This window comes from Typopeltis vanoorti, chromosome 16 (genome assembly GCF_054136105.1).
Source record: "Typopeltis vanoorti isolate ZY-2024b chromosome 16, IOZ_Tvanoo_1.0, whole genome shotgun sequence".
Taxonomy (NCBI): Eukaryota; Metazoa; Arthropoda; class Arachnida; order Uropygi; family Thelyphonidae; genus Typopeltis; species Typopeltis vanoorti.
Window position 1 is genome coordinate 3402715 of NC_143564.1, and position 19981 is coordinate 3422695.

General features: G+C 35.2%; 1 protein-coding gene across 1 annotated transcript in view; it reads left to right on the forward strand.

Moving 5' to 3' along the window:
* Positions 1 to 19981, forward strand: part of Tnpo-SR (transportin 3) — a 605621-nt gene that overhangs the window by 503616 nt on the left and 82024 nt on the right. The window contains exon 22 of the mRNA XM_090405918.1: positions 12882 to 13038. Within this exon, the coding sequence (XP_090262044.1) occupies positions 12882 to 13038 (157 nt within the window). The remainder of the gene's footprint in view (positions 1 to 12881; positions 13039 to 19981) is intronic.

Below are 19981 nucleotides of genomic sequence, written 5' to 3' on the forward strand. Positions count from 1 at the left end.
CTGTCAAGAAGGAAGTGGGTGTTAGATTTTTTTCTCTTACAGAGTGGTGCATGATTAGAATGGATTGCCATTGGATATTGTGACTGCGAGTTATGTGAATGAATTCAAGAACAAGTATGACAGCTGGTGTGGGTAGTGTGTGGCCTCCCTCAATGAGCACCTTAAATAATAACAATGATGATAATGATTTTATCCAATTTTTTGGAAAGGACTGGCTCTGAATACTGGGCTGGCATCCGAAGTGGATGTGGCACTGCACTTTGACTGTGAGAAACTGTCAAGTGATGGAACAGTTGAGCCCAGATCAGTGTCAGAGCCTTCTCATGGAATGCCTCAGCTGCCCATCTGACATAACTATTTTGACCGACAACTAACAGCTGACTCAGAACTGGCACAGACCAGGGGAAATCCAACTGCATAATTAAAACAAAGCATTGTGATGGCTGTTGAGAGGTGTTCATACATTTAAAGAAATATACATTAAAAGAATTGGAATTAAAAGGATACATTAAAAGACAAAAATGCCACTTGCATGAAATATTAAGTAAAAACATAAATTGTCAAATTTCACTCATCCAGTGACTAATATACTTTAAAGCTGTTTCATTACACTGCATTAAATCTTCTCGGGTACATATATTATTAATGTCTATTAAGCAACATTGCAGAAGATGATCCATGGTTTGTGTTTCACCACATGAGTTACTGTCATTGTCTGTGTAGCCCCACCTGGCCATATTCTGCTTTGATATGCCCATTCCGGAACGAAGTCCGGAATGGGCAGTGTCTTCCATCTTTGCCAGTCAAGATGTAAGTCGGAAGGAAGAGATTCATTTAAGTTCAGAGCCTCTGGAGATTGTTCTTGCCACATTGTTAACCTTGTAGCTTTTATGGAATCAACCAATGGTTCCACTGAGTGAATAAAACTTTTCCTTGAAAAGGAAATGAATGGCATCCGTGAGGATGCCATTCGTCATTTAGTTGTTGTTTCCACTCATATCTACTCTGTGTAGTCCTTCTGGGGAGGTACAATACCAGACAGTGAGTATAGATGGTCAATTTTTGTAGGCTTAAGACAGCCAGTAATGTGCCGACATGTTTCATTAAGAACCTTATCAATAATTTTGACATGTGATGATCTTTCCCATACAGGGCTAGCATACTCGGCTGTCGAAAAGCAGAGTGCCAGTGCAGATGTGTGCAGTACTTGTGGATTTGCACCCCACCGAGATTATGTTAATCGGCGCAGAATATTATTACGTGTTTGAGTTTTAGCTGCTGTCTTCTCTATGTGTCACTTATAATTTAGGGTCCTATCTAGTGTAACAGCTAAGTAAGTTGGATTTGGATAATTGACCAGTTTCACACCATTCCATTCTATATTCAACTCTCTTCTCCTCCCTATTATTGAGATGGAAAAGACACATTTTGGTTTTACTGGGATTTGGTTTCAATTGGTTTTCCTTATAGTAAACTATAAGGGTTTCTAGCTCTTGTATGAGCTGCTTCTCAATATCATCCAAGGATTTTGCTTGATAAGATATTGCCTGCTGCATATAAGAGGGTTCTTGACCATGGGTTTATAGGTTGGTCATTAGTATATATATTAAAGAGGAGGGGAGATAGCACACTTCCCTGAGGTAGACCATTTTTCTGGATACGCCATCTGCTCTTTTTTCCTTGAAAATCAACAAAGAATCTCCTGCTGAAGTGACTTAAATATCTCCACTAACTGATAGCTGCTTGTCATGCTATAAAATTAGACTATAAGCTTTCTAAGTTTTAGTGTGTCATATGCTGCTGTCAAATCTATAAATACAGCTCCTATTGCTAACCCCCTTTCAAAGCCGTCCTCAGTAAACTGTGTTAAATTTAATACTTGTCTTGTGCATGATCTTCCTGGACTAAATCCTGCCTGCTCTTTACTTGGTTTACCATTCAGAGATAGCTGAGTTGCAATTTGGTTTGCATTTATATTAACTTCAGTCGCTGCTGTTGTGGGGGCACCAGATAATTTTTTGAGTAAAGCCAGGCTTTCCTGCTACTGTGTTTCATATCTAAGCTTTTAATTTTCTCTGCCTATTGTTGACTTCTTTTTTCAGACAGTGCTGCTATAAGCTCCTCTCTTGTATCAATTGTTTCTGATGAAAATGGATCTTTATCATATAGGTCACAATATCTTTCATATATTTCCACATTGTGCTCTGTAAAACCTGGAATGTAACATGTTCTACAACCTCTTGGAATGTGCCTGGTAGCAAACTGTCTAATAGCTTTGATGAACTTTCCATAATTTTCTGATCTGGGTGAAATGTTGGTCAGGTTTATGTCTAATTCTCTTGAGAACTGTTCCCAGTTAGCTTTTTTAAAATTAAAGCGTCTTCTAAGTGGGATCTCCTTAAGTCAGACTGGTGGGAAACTTGCAGCATTATTGGTCTATGTTGTGAACTTGGGATTGGTGCAAGTACCTGTTTAGTGCACAGATTAGCTGTTCTATTACTAACAAATCCAAGGTCTGGGTTATAACCTCTTTTCCATCTTCCACTGTTAAATGATGATGGCTGTTTAGGATCGGTGTATAAGTTTCATTTGATTACTTTCAGCCCACTGTTCACTAACTCTCCATCTTCATTTGTTTCACTATAACCCCATTGTGTGCTATGACTGTTAAAGTTGCCTATAATAATAGCAGATTTCCTTTGTGTCAGGTACTGGGAGATTTCAAAAGCAAAAGTTATACTAGGTGGTTTATATACTGAGAGAAAACAGATGTTATCCAGGTCTATTCCAAAGATTTTTGTGTTATTTTGGTTTGTGATTAGGCATCCTGTAACCTGGAGCTCCTGCCTAGTGAAGATAGCACTTCCATACTTTTGTATGGTATTTCTTTTAAGAGCTTCATTCCAGCAATTTTAGGTTTGACTTGTTGAGGTCTTTTGTGTGTCTCCTGTAGACATAAAATATCACATTTTTGTTCTTTACACATTTTTACTATAAGATCTTCTTTTACAGAGGAGAGGCCCTCTGTATTGTGTAAGATGATTGTCAGGGTTGGTTCCCATAAGGGCCGTTGAGTTTTAGTCATTGTCTCTGATAAAGAAGATGCTAGTCACACTCTAAAACTGTAGAAAGCTATAGAAGACTGTATTGCATTATGCTATACTGTAGATCGCTGGTAGCAGAATTCGCGGCTTGTAAACAAGCTGACAGGGGCTTATTCAGTCAGCTTGTAAACAAGCTGACTGAATAAACCGTCATGACGTGAATGCATCTGCTATGATCCCTGGGATTATGATTGAACATCTGTAAGTCAAAATCCTGATTCTGATAGCTACTGTTTGTGCCTCACATGTTGGAAGGCAGTGTTAGCCCGAGTTGCTTTCTTACTGTTATGGTATGATTGCTCTGGTGAAGATGCCACTGGAACCAAAGCATGAAGGCAGCCATTGAGACTCTACAGCAGGGATGCACAAATTTGTTAAGGCCGAGGGCCGCCAAGTTCCACTGTTACTTATGGGAGGGCCGCCAAAAAAACTTGAACGTTATCTACCATATATTTTTATTTTATTTATACCTATCATAATTGTTACAAAAAAGGTAATAAAAAGTAAGTAAGTGTAGAGTCTACAGCCTCTGCTTCCTATGCTACACCATTCAGGTATAATGTGCAGGCACAAAGTCATCTGCAGATGACCTAGGTACTGGTTTGGGTGTTGGGCTTAGAAAAGCAGCCACCATATTGTGATCTATGGAGACTCATCCTCGAACTTAATCTAGAACAATTATTTTTTTTCATTTCATAATGCTCCAAATCTCATTAATTAATCCAGTATAAGTAACTGCACATAGCTGGTTCCACTCCAGCCATTCCTTTACATCCATTCTGAAGATAGAAACTTCTAATATAACATATCAGGTAGATTGGAATTATTAAATATGCAATTATTAAAAATTAGATTAGAATTAAATAGAATTATTAAAAATAATTCTTTATTTGCAACAAATGACATACTTATGACCTTAACTGGTTTGTAGCTTTGCATATATTATGTGCTAAAGTATATTTTATATTTTGTTCTTAAGAGCATTGTCTGTATATGATCACTATCTTTGGTTATGCTTGAATATAATGTTTTATGGCATCTTTCTATTAAGTCTTTTGTCCTTGGCAACATAAACCGCCATAGTCATCTGTGTTCTGTGGCAATAATAATTTCAGTGGGACTTATGATTACTGTAGACACAGAAGCATAATATATCTGCCTTGGTGTAGGAATCCCGGACGTCCCGTATTTTACGGACGTTTTACGAAATTCATTCTTCACAAAAAAATATTGCAAGAGTGAGCAAGACTGATTGATTAATAAGAATATTGTCAGGTGAGAAGAGCATTACTGTATTAATAATCTATTTTGTATCTATAATAGTAAGTAAAAAACCATTTGAAGGCAACTTAAAGTGGCTTAATGAAAATATACAGCCTAACAATTGGATTTACTATTTGTTTACTTATACTTAGTAAAGTGTGTGCATAGTAAACCTTACCACGCACACACTTGGAAAGTTAGAATCATTTTGTAAGACTGGCATATGTGATGGATGCACATACTAAACTGTCAGCCTCAGTTATAAGTGTCCCGTATTTTTTTTCCAATGTATCTGGGTTCCCTACCTTAGTGAAGTAAATAAATGAAACTTCTGTTACATCATCAGATTACTATTCAGCTTTTAGCCATACACCATGACCATTAGCAAAGCAAAATTAGTAAAGAATATGATTTGCACAGTGGGCTTGCAAATGCATTACCTAGTATACTGGATGTTTCAAAATTTCATGTAAAAGAAAAAAATCTGATATGCATTCTAGGTATCAAAACAAAAATAATGTGCACTATAAAAGTTTATCAAGTATATTTTAATTGTGATTAAATTCAACTTTCAAAAAGGTATACATTTTATTAAAAATTTATTAAAGTATTCTTTTAAAAAGACATTCACACACAGATGGACCTGCCAGGCAGTTGTTAGAGGACGATATGTGCAATTCATGAAAATAATAGGCTTTTCATTCCTTTACATCCATTTTACATCTGCTTTACACCTGTATTAGTTATGTTTCTATAAAGTCAAGTTATTTGTCTGTTTGAGCCTAATGCCTTGAAGGAAAATAATAATGATCATGGCATATTTCTCTCCTATTGAGTAGCAGATATGCACCTTATGTGATTCTGCACCAGAGCAATGGTCTTCAAACTTTCAACACTTATGAAACCGTATTCAGTACATTCTATAATATTATAGTGTATGTGTAATCATCATCAGTTTCTTAATATGTACCCCCAAAGGGTGTTCATGTTACTATGACAGCACTACATGATTAAGTTTACATTATTATTAATCTCCTATCCACAATTTTCCTCCAAATTAGTCTATTACTTGTAAGCAGTCCAGTATTGTCATATCTGACATTTCGTTCTAAGTCAATTCTGACTATATCAATCAACTTAGACCTTGGTCTTCCTATGGGTCTCTTTCCTTTGATCTTGGCAAATAAACAACTGTTTTGCTAGCCTTTTATCATCCATTCTATTTAAGTGGCCATACCACCTTAGATTAGTTCTGCTTACACATTCTTAAATGCTAACAATACAGTGTCATGTTCCTTTCTAAGAATCCTCATATCTGTGTTCTCTAGTCTTTGATCAAGTGTTTTATTTCTTATCAACTGTCAGATTCCTAACTTAAAACTGGTTTAACCACTGTCTTATACTGTATATTGCTAGTATGGTGTTTTGGCTAATTTCTCTATTATTCCATAAAAAAATTATTCAGCTGGCTACTCACCGTGCTAGCTTTGCTTATTCTGTTGTCTATTTCTGTCCAGCCTTTAGCCATATTCTGCCATCTTCACTAAAAACTGTGTCTAAATAGCTGAAATATTTTTCTTGTTCTGTAGGATCTCCATTCAGAATGTAGCTGAAGTTTTTTATTCTCCTGCTTGTTTTCACAGTTTTGGTCTTTTTATTGTTGATTTTCATTGCCAAATTTGTTACAGCTGTTATTCAATTTATTTAGAGAATCCTGGAGACTTGCACTAGATGTGTTTAGGACAACATCGGCATAAAGCAAAGATCTAAATTTGACATATCCAATTCCAATATCAGGCCTAATGCCACTTAATTATATAATATGATCTATATAGATGACGAATAAGAGTGGACATAATGTGCATCCTTGTCTTACTCTTGATTTTATATCAAACCATATTTCTGTATTTCCTTCAATTCTAACTTCTGACTAACAACTTAAATATATACTGTATTGCTCTGTATAATGTTTCATCCCATATAATTGTAGTGTTTTGAAAAGCTTTTCTTGGGGCATCTTGTCATACTCTCGCGATTTCTCAGTTATTTATCTTAAAGTGAAAAATCGGATCTTGACAACCTCTATTTAGCCTGAACCCAGCTTGTTCTTCTCCAAGTTTCTCTTCCACAATCTTTCTCAACCTCTTTTCAAGTATGCTTGCATTAATCTTACTTGGAATGCTTAGTAGAGAAATTCCTTTGTAATTCTCACATTCAGCTTTATTCCATTTTTTATAGATGAGTACTATGAGAGCTCTATGAATTTAATTTTCTGTTCAGGCCCTCTGAATTATTCAGTGTAACCACTGCAAAACTTTTATACTCCCATACTTAAGCATTTCTGCTCAAATATCATTTACTCCAACTGCCTTTCCACATTTCAAGTTTTCGATAGCTTTTTCTACCTCAAGTATTGATATGTACTCCTTTTTGCATTTCCTCTTGAAAATCAAAAATTTTCAAGAGGAAATGCATGAAGAAATTATATACTTGGTTTTATCCATTATCCAAGTGTAAGCGAACAAAGTTTGCACGTGAAGTATTCACGACTGGGCTACATGTATATAGAGGTTAATGACTTTACATTAGGGTTCCCATTCGTCCCGTTTTTCCCAGGACAGTACTGTTTTTTATAAAAATGTCCCAAGTTAATTCCAAAAAGTCCTGCTTTTTTAAGTATCCTTCAGGAAAAAATGGATAAACGGATTTTATCTCGTTTTTAGTACCAATTTCTATTACAATGTTGATAATAATAAATTTCATTTATTTATTATTTATAATAATAATCATTAGTATTATAAATAATATAACTAACTAATAGTAACTAATGGCTATGTTCTTTTTTCCTATGCTTCTGTTATAACAGTATCTTACTTGATCAATATTTTGCATGTTATAATTTTTGTTTTCTACCCCTATAATGCCAAAACGTAAGTGCAGTATTAATGATTATATTAGACGAGAATTTCCTTTCATTAGAGGTGTAGATGAAAATGTGGAATGTACTTTATGTAACTGTAAATTTTGTTCCTCGTGATTGGTCAGACGTAGTCAACCATGTGAAAACAAAAAAACATAAAGCTGCTGTTCGAAGTAAGTCTTCCAACTGCAGTATAAGTAATTGTTTAATTATGAAAACCAAGAGTGAAAGGGAAAAAGAGTTATCACTGGCAGCGCAGGAAGCAACCTTCGCATATCAGACAGCGGTGCATAACCACAGCTCCATGGACTGCACAACAACCATCGTGAAAATAATTTTCAACGATAAATTCAGGTGTTCGCAAACAAAGTGCAAAGCAATAATAACCAATATTATTGTGCCATTAGCGACAAAGCAAATTGAGGAAGAGCTAAAAGAAGTTCGTTTTATATCAGTACTAATCGATTCATCAAACCACTTTGACATCAAATTAGTGCCTCTGGTCATTAGATACTATCATCCAGAAAAAAGGTGTGAAGGTGAATATGTTGGAGTTCGTTAATTTAGGTGATGAAACTTCAGAACTTTTATTTTCTTGTGTTGGAAATGTTACAGAAGTTAGATCTCCTGAAAAAGATTATTGCTATATTAGCAGATAATACAAATACAAACTTTGGTGGAAAGAAGAGAAAGGGAAAGAATAATCTGTACTTCAAAATGCAAGAAAACACTGTGAACAATTTAATTGGAATTGGTTGCCCTGCACATGTGTTACATAATGCTGTGCAGACTGCTTTGGATTGCTTACCTATCAATCTTCAGTTAATAATTAACAAGATTTACCAACATTTCCACATATATTGTGTACGAATTGAGGAACTTATATCATTTTGTGAATTCACAAACACAGAGTATAAAACTGTTTTGGGTAGCAGCAGGACAAGATGACTCTTTTGCCTACAATCCAGAGGGTTATTGACATGTTCCCTTCATTGAAGTCATATTTTCTTTCTGTTGACGTCCTATCAGTCTCAAAAATTTCTTTGAAAATTCACTTTCAATTACACTCCTGCATTTCCTTGCCAGCCAGTTAAAAACCTTTTATGATATCATTAAATGTATTGAAAAGCAAGATATAACAGTAATTGAAGTGAAGGATGAAACAAACAAACTGGTGGAAAGGTTAAATTGTAGGAAGGCAGAAAAGTTTCTTACAACTACTGTGAGAAAACAGTTGCACGAATTCGAAAAGAAGCACACATAAGAGGTGAAAAGTTTGGATGCTACTGCACCTGTATTGAATATATTCAGGAGTGGTGTACACCATTTCTCACATCTCTTCAGTCTATGGATTGGATTAATTTGAAGGGGAAGGATACTGTAACTTGGAAAAACATACAAGAAATCTACGTATTCATGCAGACAGTGTCACCAAGTTTTACTGTGAATGAAGAGGACTTATTTGATAAGTTTGTATGTGTGAAAAAATATTGTGAAAGCAAATTTGAAGTGTGGAGTGAATAGAAGGATCAAAGTGTCAGTGATAAATAGTGTGAAATGTTTGCTCATTTTACAAAGCAGAGTATAAATTCTGGGAGTATTAAATGTCTAGTTAGTATTTGTTTAGCACTGCCAGGAACTAATGCAGCTGTTGAATATGTTTTTTCATTAATAAATACGCTCTGGACAGATGAAAAAAAGACTTAAAATTGAGACAGTAAAAGCTTTAATCATTGTTAAAGACATATTTTAAGAATTTCTCTTGTGCTGAGTTCTATGATCAAATATCAAAAGAAAAAAAAATTCTTGAACAGGTCCATAAATCTGATAAGTATTTTTCTAATTAAATATGTTTGTGATTAATAATCCTTTTTTAAAGTGGATTTAATGTTAATGTATGTTTATAGTAGTATTTAATTTAAAGTGCAACATATATAATAGTTTTATTTTTGGTTTTCTTAATTTTTAACATGTCCTGTTTTTTTACGAAGTGTCCCGGGTTTTTTAAGTAAAAATTTCAGAATGTCCCAGATTTTAGTAAAACATTGTGGAACCCTACTTTGCATCAATGGTTTTAGTATCCTATAATGCAATGCACATATCCTTACGGACATATATAATACTATGCGTTGTGGGAAGAACCACAACCCGGAACAGTTTTGACCTTTTTTGAGGTATGTTTAAGTGAATATCTCTCCAAAAACTCTTGCAATCCTTCAGATTACCCAACAGTGAGTGACCCAAAGGATCATTTAACTCAGTGGTGGTTCCACTCAGTGACAGGCTCACCCTGCCACCAAGAAGAACCCTCAGCAGTGTCTCTACCCATTGGCAGGCTCACCCTAATTCTTCTGCATGTTAGATTTCCTCTCCATTAATACTCCTTATATTTATTGATGGTTCCTATCTTCAGTTCTTCTGATGTTGGGGTTATTCTTCTTCTAGGTGTTGAGTTGCAGCTTGTTCCAGTAGCTGATTTTTCACTGTTCACCCTAGTTCCCTGAAGAAAAAAAAAATGGGAGGGGGGGAAGAGAACATTGTTTAACTTGGCGACGCCCCAGCTGGCATGAGATCTCATCATGTTGTACCATCATATGCATTTGTGGTTTAAGCCTATAAAATGTACAGTTTGATTGGCTAAGTCCCAAATTGCCACTCCCATCCTCATTCATTCAGTCAGTATCCAGTAGATACCTACTAACAGGTACACTGTGTGAAGGAGAGGACTGGACATTAAGTCAGAAAGCCCAGTTGGTTCTCCACATTCCGGTAAGGTGATGTGGATGTCTCCTTCCAGTAGTTGGCTTTGACCTTTAAGTGATCCTCTAAAATATTTACCAATGAGGATGGGACATGTATATGTTTATGTGTATGTTTGAGTATAAATGTGTATATGTGTAGGTATGTAGATATAAAAATAATTAAAATTTTTTTGCATTATATTTTATTTTAAAAGATAACTCTTTCAAAAATAGTGGTTAAATTTTAATGACTAGAATTGTATAAAATCATATTCCTATGCATGATGATAGGGACTGTCAAATTTTAACATTCATTGATTTAATTAAAATATCTACGAATTATGAAAAGTAATTATGTTAATTTTGAGTAATTGACCTAAACTTAAAAGTTACTCAGTGCCATGGATATGATCACCTTTTTATTACAAAAAAAGAAAAGGAAAAAAGAAATTTTGACAGTTGCATTTATAGTCAGTATGGCTTAGCACTCTGAAGTATATATTCCAGAATGAGCGTAATTTATCTAAAAACCTTATTGCAGTTTTAATTAAGATTTTTAATTGTTTTTTTTTCAGATAATTAACTGTAATTTGGTTATTAAAAATGCTTTGTGGGAAAAGAAAGTACAAAAATTTTAATTTTTGTACTTTGATTTGTACTTCTGCACAAATCAAAATTCCCCTGAATAGGCAATTGTACAATGAATGTTGTTTCTAACAAAATTGTCACATCAGCAGATATTTGCATTTGTTGATAAGCGCTGAAGGCTGTGGTGGTGGTGGTGGGAGGAGGTGGGGGAGAAATCTGTTCACTTTACTATTCTGCAGGATAATGGCAACTGCAGACATACAAGACATCATCAAGGAATTCATCATAGAGGAATAAGGAGGAGGAGTTTTTGGCATTGGTTAGTGCAACCTCGCCAAAAGTTGTAGGCATTAGTATGACTTGGTGGCAACAGATGACATAGTTAACAAGGATAGAACATGATGGATTTTCCAAGAGGATAGACTAGTCAGGACAGGAGAGTTCAGTACTGCTGATAATATCAGATGAATTGCAGCCAACAAGAGTATGAGTCAGTTAGGATAGATGGTAGGTCTTTTGAATCAATCTGGTGTGAGATTGAGGCCAATAGGACAAAATGTAAAATTCGTTGCTGCTATAGACTTGGATGGAGGAAAGATCACACGACAGGAAGGAAAATGGAATTTATACACTTACTGAATCTAATAGACAAGCTTAAGTGTTGATTCTTTATTCATTGCTTATTTTTAACAGTATTACTATATTAGACAATCTGAATTATAAAAAAAAAAAAAAAAAAAAAAAAAAAAAAAAAAAAAAAAGATCTATTATCCGGCTTATATTTTGCTGGATTTCAAACCAGCAACTTCAGAGCACAAAGCAGCATGTTACAGTTGACATGTGACAATGAGTAAGTGAAACGATTCAAATTGTAACAGACAAAAGATCTAAAGTCCTAATTTGGTGCCTTCTAATTTAAAAAAGAAGTATCACAACTATGTTGGAGTTGATCTTAAGATAACAGCCTCCAAAATTTTTGGCAAATTAATGCAAACATACTTGTTCAAGTTAGGAGAATGCTTCATAGCCATGGCCGACTAAAAATATTTCTGACCTGTAACAACTTCTGTATAGGACATTCATTTTCTTCTATCTAATCCTGTGGGAGGGAGCAAAGTGTGTTCTTCCAGTTCAGACTTGCCATAATAATGGTAGCGAATGTAATTATCTCTTACAAAAAGATAATTACATTTGATCAATTTTTGGACCCCATAGAGATGCAATAATAATAATAAGAGAAAGTCTGGAAATATTAAAAGCTGATTAATCAATACATACTGAATTAGCATTGCACTTCAGATTCCCACACATTTGTTTGGTGCATTCTTCATTGATAATTGCTGCATGAACTTCATCCACATTTCGTGTAGACAAAGGATAGTCTTCAGTGTAACATTTCTGTCTGTTTCTTCACTATTAGGATGTCATTAATTATAACTTTGAAGACCTGTTAGTTGTTTGGAATTATGGCCAAAATAACAGTCCAGTCCATGAGGTCAGTTTCTGTAATTTTGTGTGTGTTCTGGCCGGTTTGTCTGTTTTCCAGGATGAAAAGCAAAGTCTGAGAGGAAAATTGAAAATTTACTCTCTAGACAGCATGCCATGTAATTCATTCATATTGGCACCTTCACATTCCAGCCAGCAAGATGTGGCTCATCTCAGTTTTACCTGTTCATGAATGATCCCATATAAAAGTTCACTAGGATCACATCAGATCATTATATCAATACTTATAAAGTTAAATGGTCAATTTTGAGATTAAGATGTACTCTCTCTCATAAATTTTTTGTTTTCCTTTTATTCAGAACATAAAAAGTTCTGAATAAAAATTAAATGGGTAGATTAAGACTTGGTGTGCTTCTTTGGATACTGTAATAGTTATTTAGAATTATGGCCTAAACAACTAAAGCTATGAAAGGAAAGTATTGTCCCTTCATATCCATATGAGACTAGCTAACTCACCTTCAGTTTAAAAGCCCTTAAAGGTTCTTTTGCATGCTAGATGCGACTTGTGCCTAAGTCTTTCCATCAAAACAAAATTGGTACTAACTGATCTATGGCGACTGCTGTGAATGATATATAAATTACATCATGGTATTGTACTACACAATTTGTAAATTCATGCAGTCAAAGAAAGCCATCCAAAATCTACTATTTTTTGTAATAGGCAGTCATGTTTAAGAATATATTTTGAATTTGGTGGTGGTGATATAAGTTAGAATACATTTACTTTAATAAAGAAATATTTTTTATCCTTCATTTTAGATTTTTGCAAAGGGCTCCAGTACCTTTTCTTCAAAATCCTGTTTTAAAGTCAGTACTTCATTGTGGCTTAGTTGCTTGTACTTTAGATCACAAAGATGCTAATACTGCTGTGATGAAATTTTTTAATGATCTAGTTAAAGGGACACGAATTCATGAGGTATGTACTAATTATTTGTCATTAATTCATATTTATATTTCCTTGTTTCTAAATAAATGTTTCATATTTGTTTAACCAGGAATGCTACTTTGTCTGCACAGTTTTTAGGTTTTCTAAAGACATAGGCAGACTTTAAAAAATATATTAATTGCATTTAACAGTAAATAATGAGGGATATTTTTAATCATTGGTTAATAGAAAAACTAATTGCATATCTGAAGGTTAATGTTGAACCATATTATAAATCTTGTGTTCAGAATCCAGAGGGCCCAACACAAGGTTTATTTTTTTATATTTGACACACATAATTTGCCTGATTGATTCAAGTATTGATTAATAGAGGAATGTCATAAAGGAAAAATTTGAAATGAATCTGGTTAATAAGATTACAGAGACCTATCCAACTTAAACTTTTGAAAGGTGTTTTCGTGCTAATATTGAATTGGCATAATTTCACTTTGCTGATTTTGAGGTGAGTCCTCATTTATATGTATTTGTGTCATTATGTATGGAAGTCTGAATGATTTCATACTTGATATATTCAACTTGATGTTCAAATTAAATTGGCTATACATGCAAATTATATATAGACAACAATAAAATATTTAATAAAATATTAAAAAACATTCATGACTTATTTTTCACGGTATTAACAACACCACACACACTTTTATCACAAAGATGTTTTATTAACACTTATATTTTGCTGATTTTCAACTCTGCATCATCAGAGCACAACACATTTGTATACGCAACAGTGAGTGAGTGAAACAATATAATTACAAAAGACAAAAGATCTAAAGTCCTATTTTTGGCACCCTCTAACAGGAAAGAAAAGAGAGAAAAAAAAACAGCAGCTATCCAGGAGTTTTTCTTAGGATAACCGTCTCCCAAATTTTTGGCAAATTAATGCAACCATATTTGTTAAGGTTGGGAGAATTCTTCAAAGCCATTGCTGACTCAAAAAATAATCTTTCAGATCTATAACGACTCCTAAATAGCACATTCCCTTTCCTCCATCTAATCCTGTGTAAAGGAGTGTCCAAAGTGTGGTCTGCCAGTCCTGACTTGCCATAGTAATAGTAGCGAATGTATCTTTCATGTTCTTCCAGGTGGATGTTCACTGATCTTCCTGTTTGCCCATAATAGTCACAGTCACAAGGAACTTCATACACTCCTGGGTGTGCTAAAGGGTGAAGCTTATCCTTAGGCGAGCAGATCAGAGTTGCCAGCTTGACATGAGATTTGAAAGTGGTGCGAAGGCCATGTTTCAACAATACTTTGGCTATCTTTTCCGATGTACCTCTGATAAGGAATAGAAATGGTCATGTTGTATTCTTGTGTATTAGGAGAGGGCAGAGTAATGGGCCTATGTAGTATTTTATCTATTTTGTAGGGACTGTAGCCGTTGGCTAAGAACGTATGGCGCAGGTATTGGAGTTCAGTGGTCAGAGCTGTATCGTTAGAACAAATGGCTCTGGCTCTGTGTGTAAGTGTTTTTAAAATGCCGTACTGTTGGACTGGATGATGATGTGATTGTTTATATAGGTATCTTCCTGTGTGTGCAGGCTTTCTGTAAATAGAAAAAGATAGTGATCCATCTGAAAGGCGGGTGACTAATGTGTCAAGAAATGGTAAACAGTTATTTGATTCTTTTTCTACTGTGAAGTGAATTTTGGGATGTTGGCTGTTTAGGTAGGTGACAAAAGCATCCAAAGTGTCTTGTCCATGGGTCCAGATGGCAAACACATCATCTACATAGCATAACTACACTTGTGGCTTGTATGTAGCTGTGGTAAGTACTTTGTTTTCAAAGTGTTCCATGTAAAAATTTGCTAATGGGGTAGAGAGGGAGGAACTCATAGCAGTACCATTAATCTGTTTGTAGAATTTTCCTCCCCATGTAAAGTAACCTGCATTCATGGTAAATTGAAATAATTCAAAAATATCTGGGGGAAATTTAGACTTGATTAAATCAAGAATGTCTATAAGTGGTACATTGGTAAATAAGGAGGTGACATTGAAACTAACCATTATGTCTGAATCTTTTAGGATTAGATTTTTAACCAGTGTTTTGAAATGGATTGAATTTTTTACAAAAGTAGAGGAGTTGCCAGTAAGGGGGGCAAGCAACTTTGGCTAAATGCCGGGCCAGTTTATATGTGGGACTATCTATGCTATTGACTATGGGACGTAGAGAGATATTAGTTTTGTGGATTTTTGGTAATCCATAAATATGGGGTGGTTTGACATGAATTGGTTCTATTTTCTTGATGATTTCTTTGGGCCATGATGTCACTTTTTTCAGTAATTTTCGGGCTTTTTTCTTTTGAGACATCATAGGGTCTCGATGTATAATTTGATATGTGGAACTGTCACATATGAGATCTTGCATTTTTCTGTTATACTCTTCTTTATTCATGATAACTGTTGCATTTCCTTTATCCGCTTTTGTAATAATAATATTTTTATTATTATATAACTTTTTAGGGCAGTTATTTGCTTACGTGGCATATTGCTTTTTGGAGGCTTAGCCTTGTTTAGAATACTTGCTATATCTAGTTGCACGTTATTGGCCATTGCTGGCAGAAGATTGTGGATACCTCGTTCTACTTTCATCATAATTTCTAGTTTAGGAATTTGTTTGGGCGTGGTGGCAAAGTTATGTCCTAGACTGAGAGCGTTCTTGGCTTCTTCAGTGAGTGTTTCCGACGATAGGTTTATGACCACGTGGTCTCATCGAAGTTACGGTCGGGACTTCATATGTTGGTGCTGTTGTAGGAGTTCATATTTCTTTAGGTGTTTGCTTTTTACTTTTCTGAATTCTTTTTTTGCTGCAACTTCGGAGATGTGCTATAGGACAGTCCATATTTCAGGATTTAACATGTTGATTAGCTCTTGTTGTAGAGCTGTTTAGCTTACTAAGCTCTATGCTTAGTAAGATTTGTTCTTGAAGAAGCGCTAAACTCGCTTGTCAATAAATACGATGTGCCTTTGCCGATTGTAACTTTTCTTTGAATTTCAGAAAAGATGGAATGATATCGTTGTCGCAGCATCGTTTAAGGAAGGCTAACCTGTTCAATTTTCTGGACAATTTCAGTTTCAACTTACCGAACCGTCGTGCTTTGTATACAATATCTTCTCCGCGCAGAATGATCAATCTAATAGATAAGCTTAGGTGTTGATAGTTATTCATGACTTATTTTTCACAGTATTAACAATACCACACACACACACACTTTTATCACAAAGATGTTTTATTAACACTTATATTTCGCTGATTTTCAACTCAGCATCATCAGAGCACAACACACTTGTATACACAACAGTGAGTGAGTGAAACAATATAATTGCAAAAGACAAAAGATCTAAAGTCCTATTTTTGGCGCCCTCTTGGACTTGCACTATGTGCAGGGTCAGTTAGACTTGCAACACTTGCAGACGCAAACTTGACTGACTTGTCTGTTTGCTTACTTGGGAAATGGAGTAAAAAAAAAAAAAATACAGGTTTATATTTAAAATAACTTAGTATCTTTAACATATATATATGTGTGTGTGTGAAAAGCTTTTTAACTTGGATATATTATGTATTCAAGATACCAAGTAATTTTATATAAACTTGGTTTTTAATCCTATTTCCCAAGTGAGCAAACAGACAAGTAAATCAAGTTTGCACCTGCGCATAGTGCACGTCTGAGGCAACTCCTGGTAAAGGTGGATTAAGATCTGATCACTTTCCTTAGTATTTTTACCTTAATGTAAGCAGAGATGTATGAAGCTATAACAAATTTAGTTTAATCCTTTATCCAAGTGTGAGCAAACAAAGTTTGCACCTGAAAGTATCTTCAGGACTGGGGTAAGGTGGTACAACACCAGGGCAACTCGTTGCAAAGGTGGAGCAAGCTACCAACACTCCTGTCTCAGTATCTCCTATAATGCAAAACATCTCCTTGCAGATATGTCTAATGTTATGCATTAAGGGAAGGGCCACTACCCAGACTAGTTTCGACCTTTATTGAGGTCTCTTCAGTGGGAACCAGGCCCAAGTTGAGATACCAGGCAGAAGCATTAGCAGGTCATCTCTACCTATAGGAGTTGCCAAATGGTGTGCCACCCTTTTTTTAATAAATTACTCTGGATTTAGAGAAAGATGTTGAAAGTTTATTTTTCACTTGGTTAGAGTATAACAAATTTAGTTTAATCCTTTATCCAAGTGTGAGCTAACAAAGTTTGCGCCTGAAAGTATTTTCAGGACTGGGGTAAGGTGGTACAACACCAGGGCAACTCGTTGCAAAGGTGGAGCAAGCTACCAACACTCTAACCAAGTGAAAAATAAACTTTCAACATCTTTCTCTAAATCCAGAGTAATTTATTAAAAAAAAGGGTGGCACACCATTTGCCAACTCCTATAGGTAGAGATGACCTGCTAATGCTTCTGCCTGGTATCTCAACTTGGGCCTGGTTCCCACTGAAGAGACCTCAATAAAGGTCGAAACTAGTCTGGGTAGTGGCCCTTCCCTTAATGCATAACATTAGACATATCTGCAAGGAGATGTTTTGCATTATAGGAGATACTGAGACAGGAGTGTTGGTAGCTTGCTCCACCTTTGCAACGAGTTGCTCTGGTGTTGTACCACCTTACCCCAGTCCTGAAGATACTTTCAGGCGCAAACTTTGTTTGCTCACACTTGGATAAAGGATTAAACTAAATTTGTTATACTCTAACCAAGTGAAAAATAAACTTTCAACATGTATGAAGCTATGCATTAAAGGCAGTGGTCACTACCCATACCAGTTTCAACCTTTATTGAAGTCTCATCAGTGGGAGCCAGACCTGACAATGCTAAGGTTGAAGTAATACAGAGCTTATGAATTTTACCTAAACAAGTTGCCACAAGGTGCTTTGACCTTAATAAATAAAATCTCATGATGATAGATAGATAGATGTAGAAAGTTTTTTAACTTGGGTATATTATGTATTCAAGATACCAAGTAATTTTATATAAACTTGGTTTTTAATCCTATTTCTCAAGTGAGCAAACAGATAAGTAAATCAAGTTTGCGCCTGCACGTAGTGCAAGTCTGAGACAACTCATGGTAAAGGTGGATTAAGCTCTGATCACTTTCCTTAGTATTTTTCACTTAATGTAAAGCACATCCCCTTGCAGAGATGTATGAAGCTATGCATTAAAGGCAATGTCACTACCCATACTGGTTTCGACCTTTATTGAGGTCTCGTCAGTAGGAGCAAGACCTGACAGTGCTAAGGTTGAAGTAATACAGAGCTTATGAATTTTACCTAAACAAGTTGCCACAAGGTACTTTGACCTTATTAAATAAAATCTCAGGTTGAGAGATAGATGTAGAAAGTTTTTTAACTTGGGTATATTATGTATTCAAGATACCAAGTAATTTTATATAAACTTGACTTACTTGTCTATTTGCTCACTTGGGAAATAGGATTAAAAACCAAGTTTATATAAAATTACTTGGCATCTTGAATACATAATATACCCAAGTTAAAAAACTTTCTACATCTATCTCCCATCCTGAGATTTTATTTAATAAGGTCAAAGCACCTTGTGCAACTTGTTTAGGTAAAATTCATAAGCTCTGTATTACTTCAACCTTGGCATTGTCAGGTCTGGCTCCCACTGACGAGACCTCAATAAAGGTCGAAACCGGTTGGAAGCTTGGGTGATGAATGACAATGCTGTAGCCCATGAAGTTTTAACCGAGGCTCGGCTGTTGCTGTCATCTAGGGCCTGAGTGGGGATAATGAATCACAGTGCTGTAGCCTGTGAAGTTAACTGAGGCACGGCTGTTGTTGTTACCCTTCCAAATGAGCGGCTCTGCTTGGTGGTGGGAGAACCTGCCATGGTGTAGAGCCAACTGAGTTTCTGACTTTCTGATCCTGCGGGCCACTCATTATTGGGTGATCCGGGGAATTTTACTAGTATTGGGAATGGTATCCCCGCACTTAAACAAAGTGAAACCAGTATGAGTAGTGACCATTGCCTTTAATGCATAGCTTCATACATCTCCGCAAGGGGATGTGCTTTACATTAAGTGAAAAATACTAAGGAAAGTGATCAGAGCTTAATCCGCCTTTACCATGAGTTGCCTCAGAGTTGCACTACGTGCAGGCGCAAACTTGACTTACTTGTCTGTTTGCTCACTCGGGAAATAGGATTAAAAACCAAGTTTATATAAAATTACTTGGTATCTTGAATACATATATATATATATATATATATATATATATATATATTTTTTTTTTATTTTTTTTTTTATTTTTTTTTTTTATTTTAAAAAACAGATTTAATGACTTAAAACCAAGATAACTTATAAAGATTTTAATAAGAATAATACGACTAGTTTCGGCTTATAACAGCCTTCCTCAGGTATTCTTAAAGGAAAAGAATAGTAAATAAACATTGAAGTATCTAAACAAACTGGAAATTACAGGTAAAAATTGCCACACACATAATTGATACATAAAAAACGTTGTATTTTTTCAAGTTGTTCTAACAGGCGTACCATTGTTTATTGCAAGTGTGTGTGCAGGCTCACGTGAACGCCAATATTGAATAACTGCAGCATGGCTATCTGGGATGTTATAACTCAAATTATTGTTTAAGTGGACAGGGTTCAGCAGGATTTCCCTTGATTCTACAATTTTCCTCTCAAACTCATCATCACAGCGAAAGATATTTTCTGATCTATCCCAGCAAACGGAGTGGCTTTGTTGATCATCAGTACAAGCTAGAAATGTAACATATTTTTAATTACAGAACTCGCATTCTTGTTTCAGTGTGAAGGTTGTGCTTCTTTAGCTAAACACAACTTCTTAATGTCTGGTGTCTTAAATCGGGTTCAACATTCAGCTTATTCCTGTACTTGTTTTTGATATAAATAAGAGAAGAAAACTCACATTCACAAA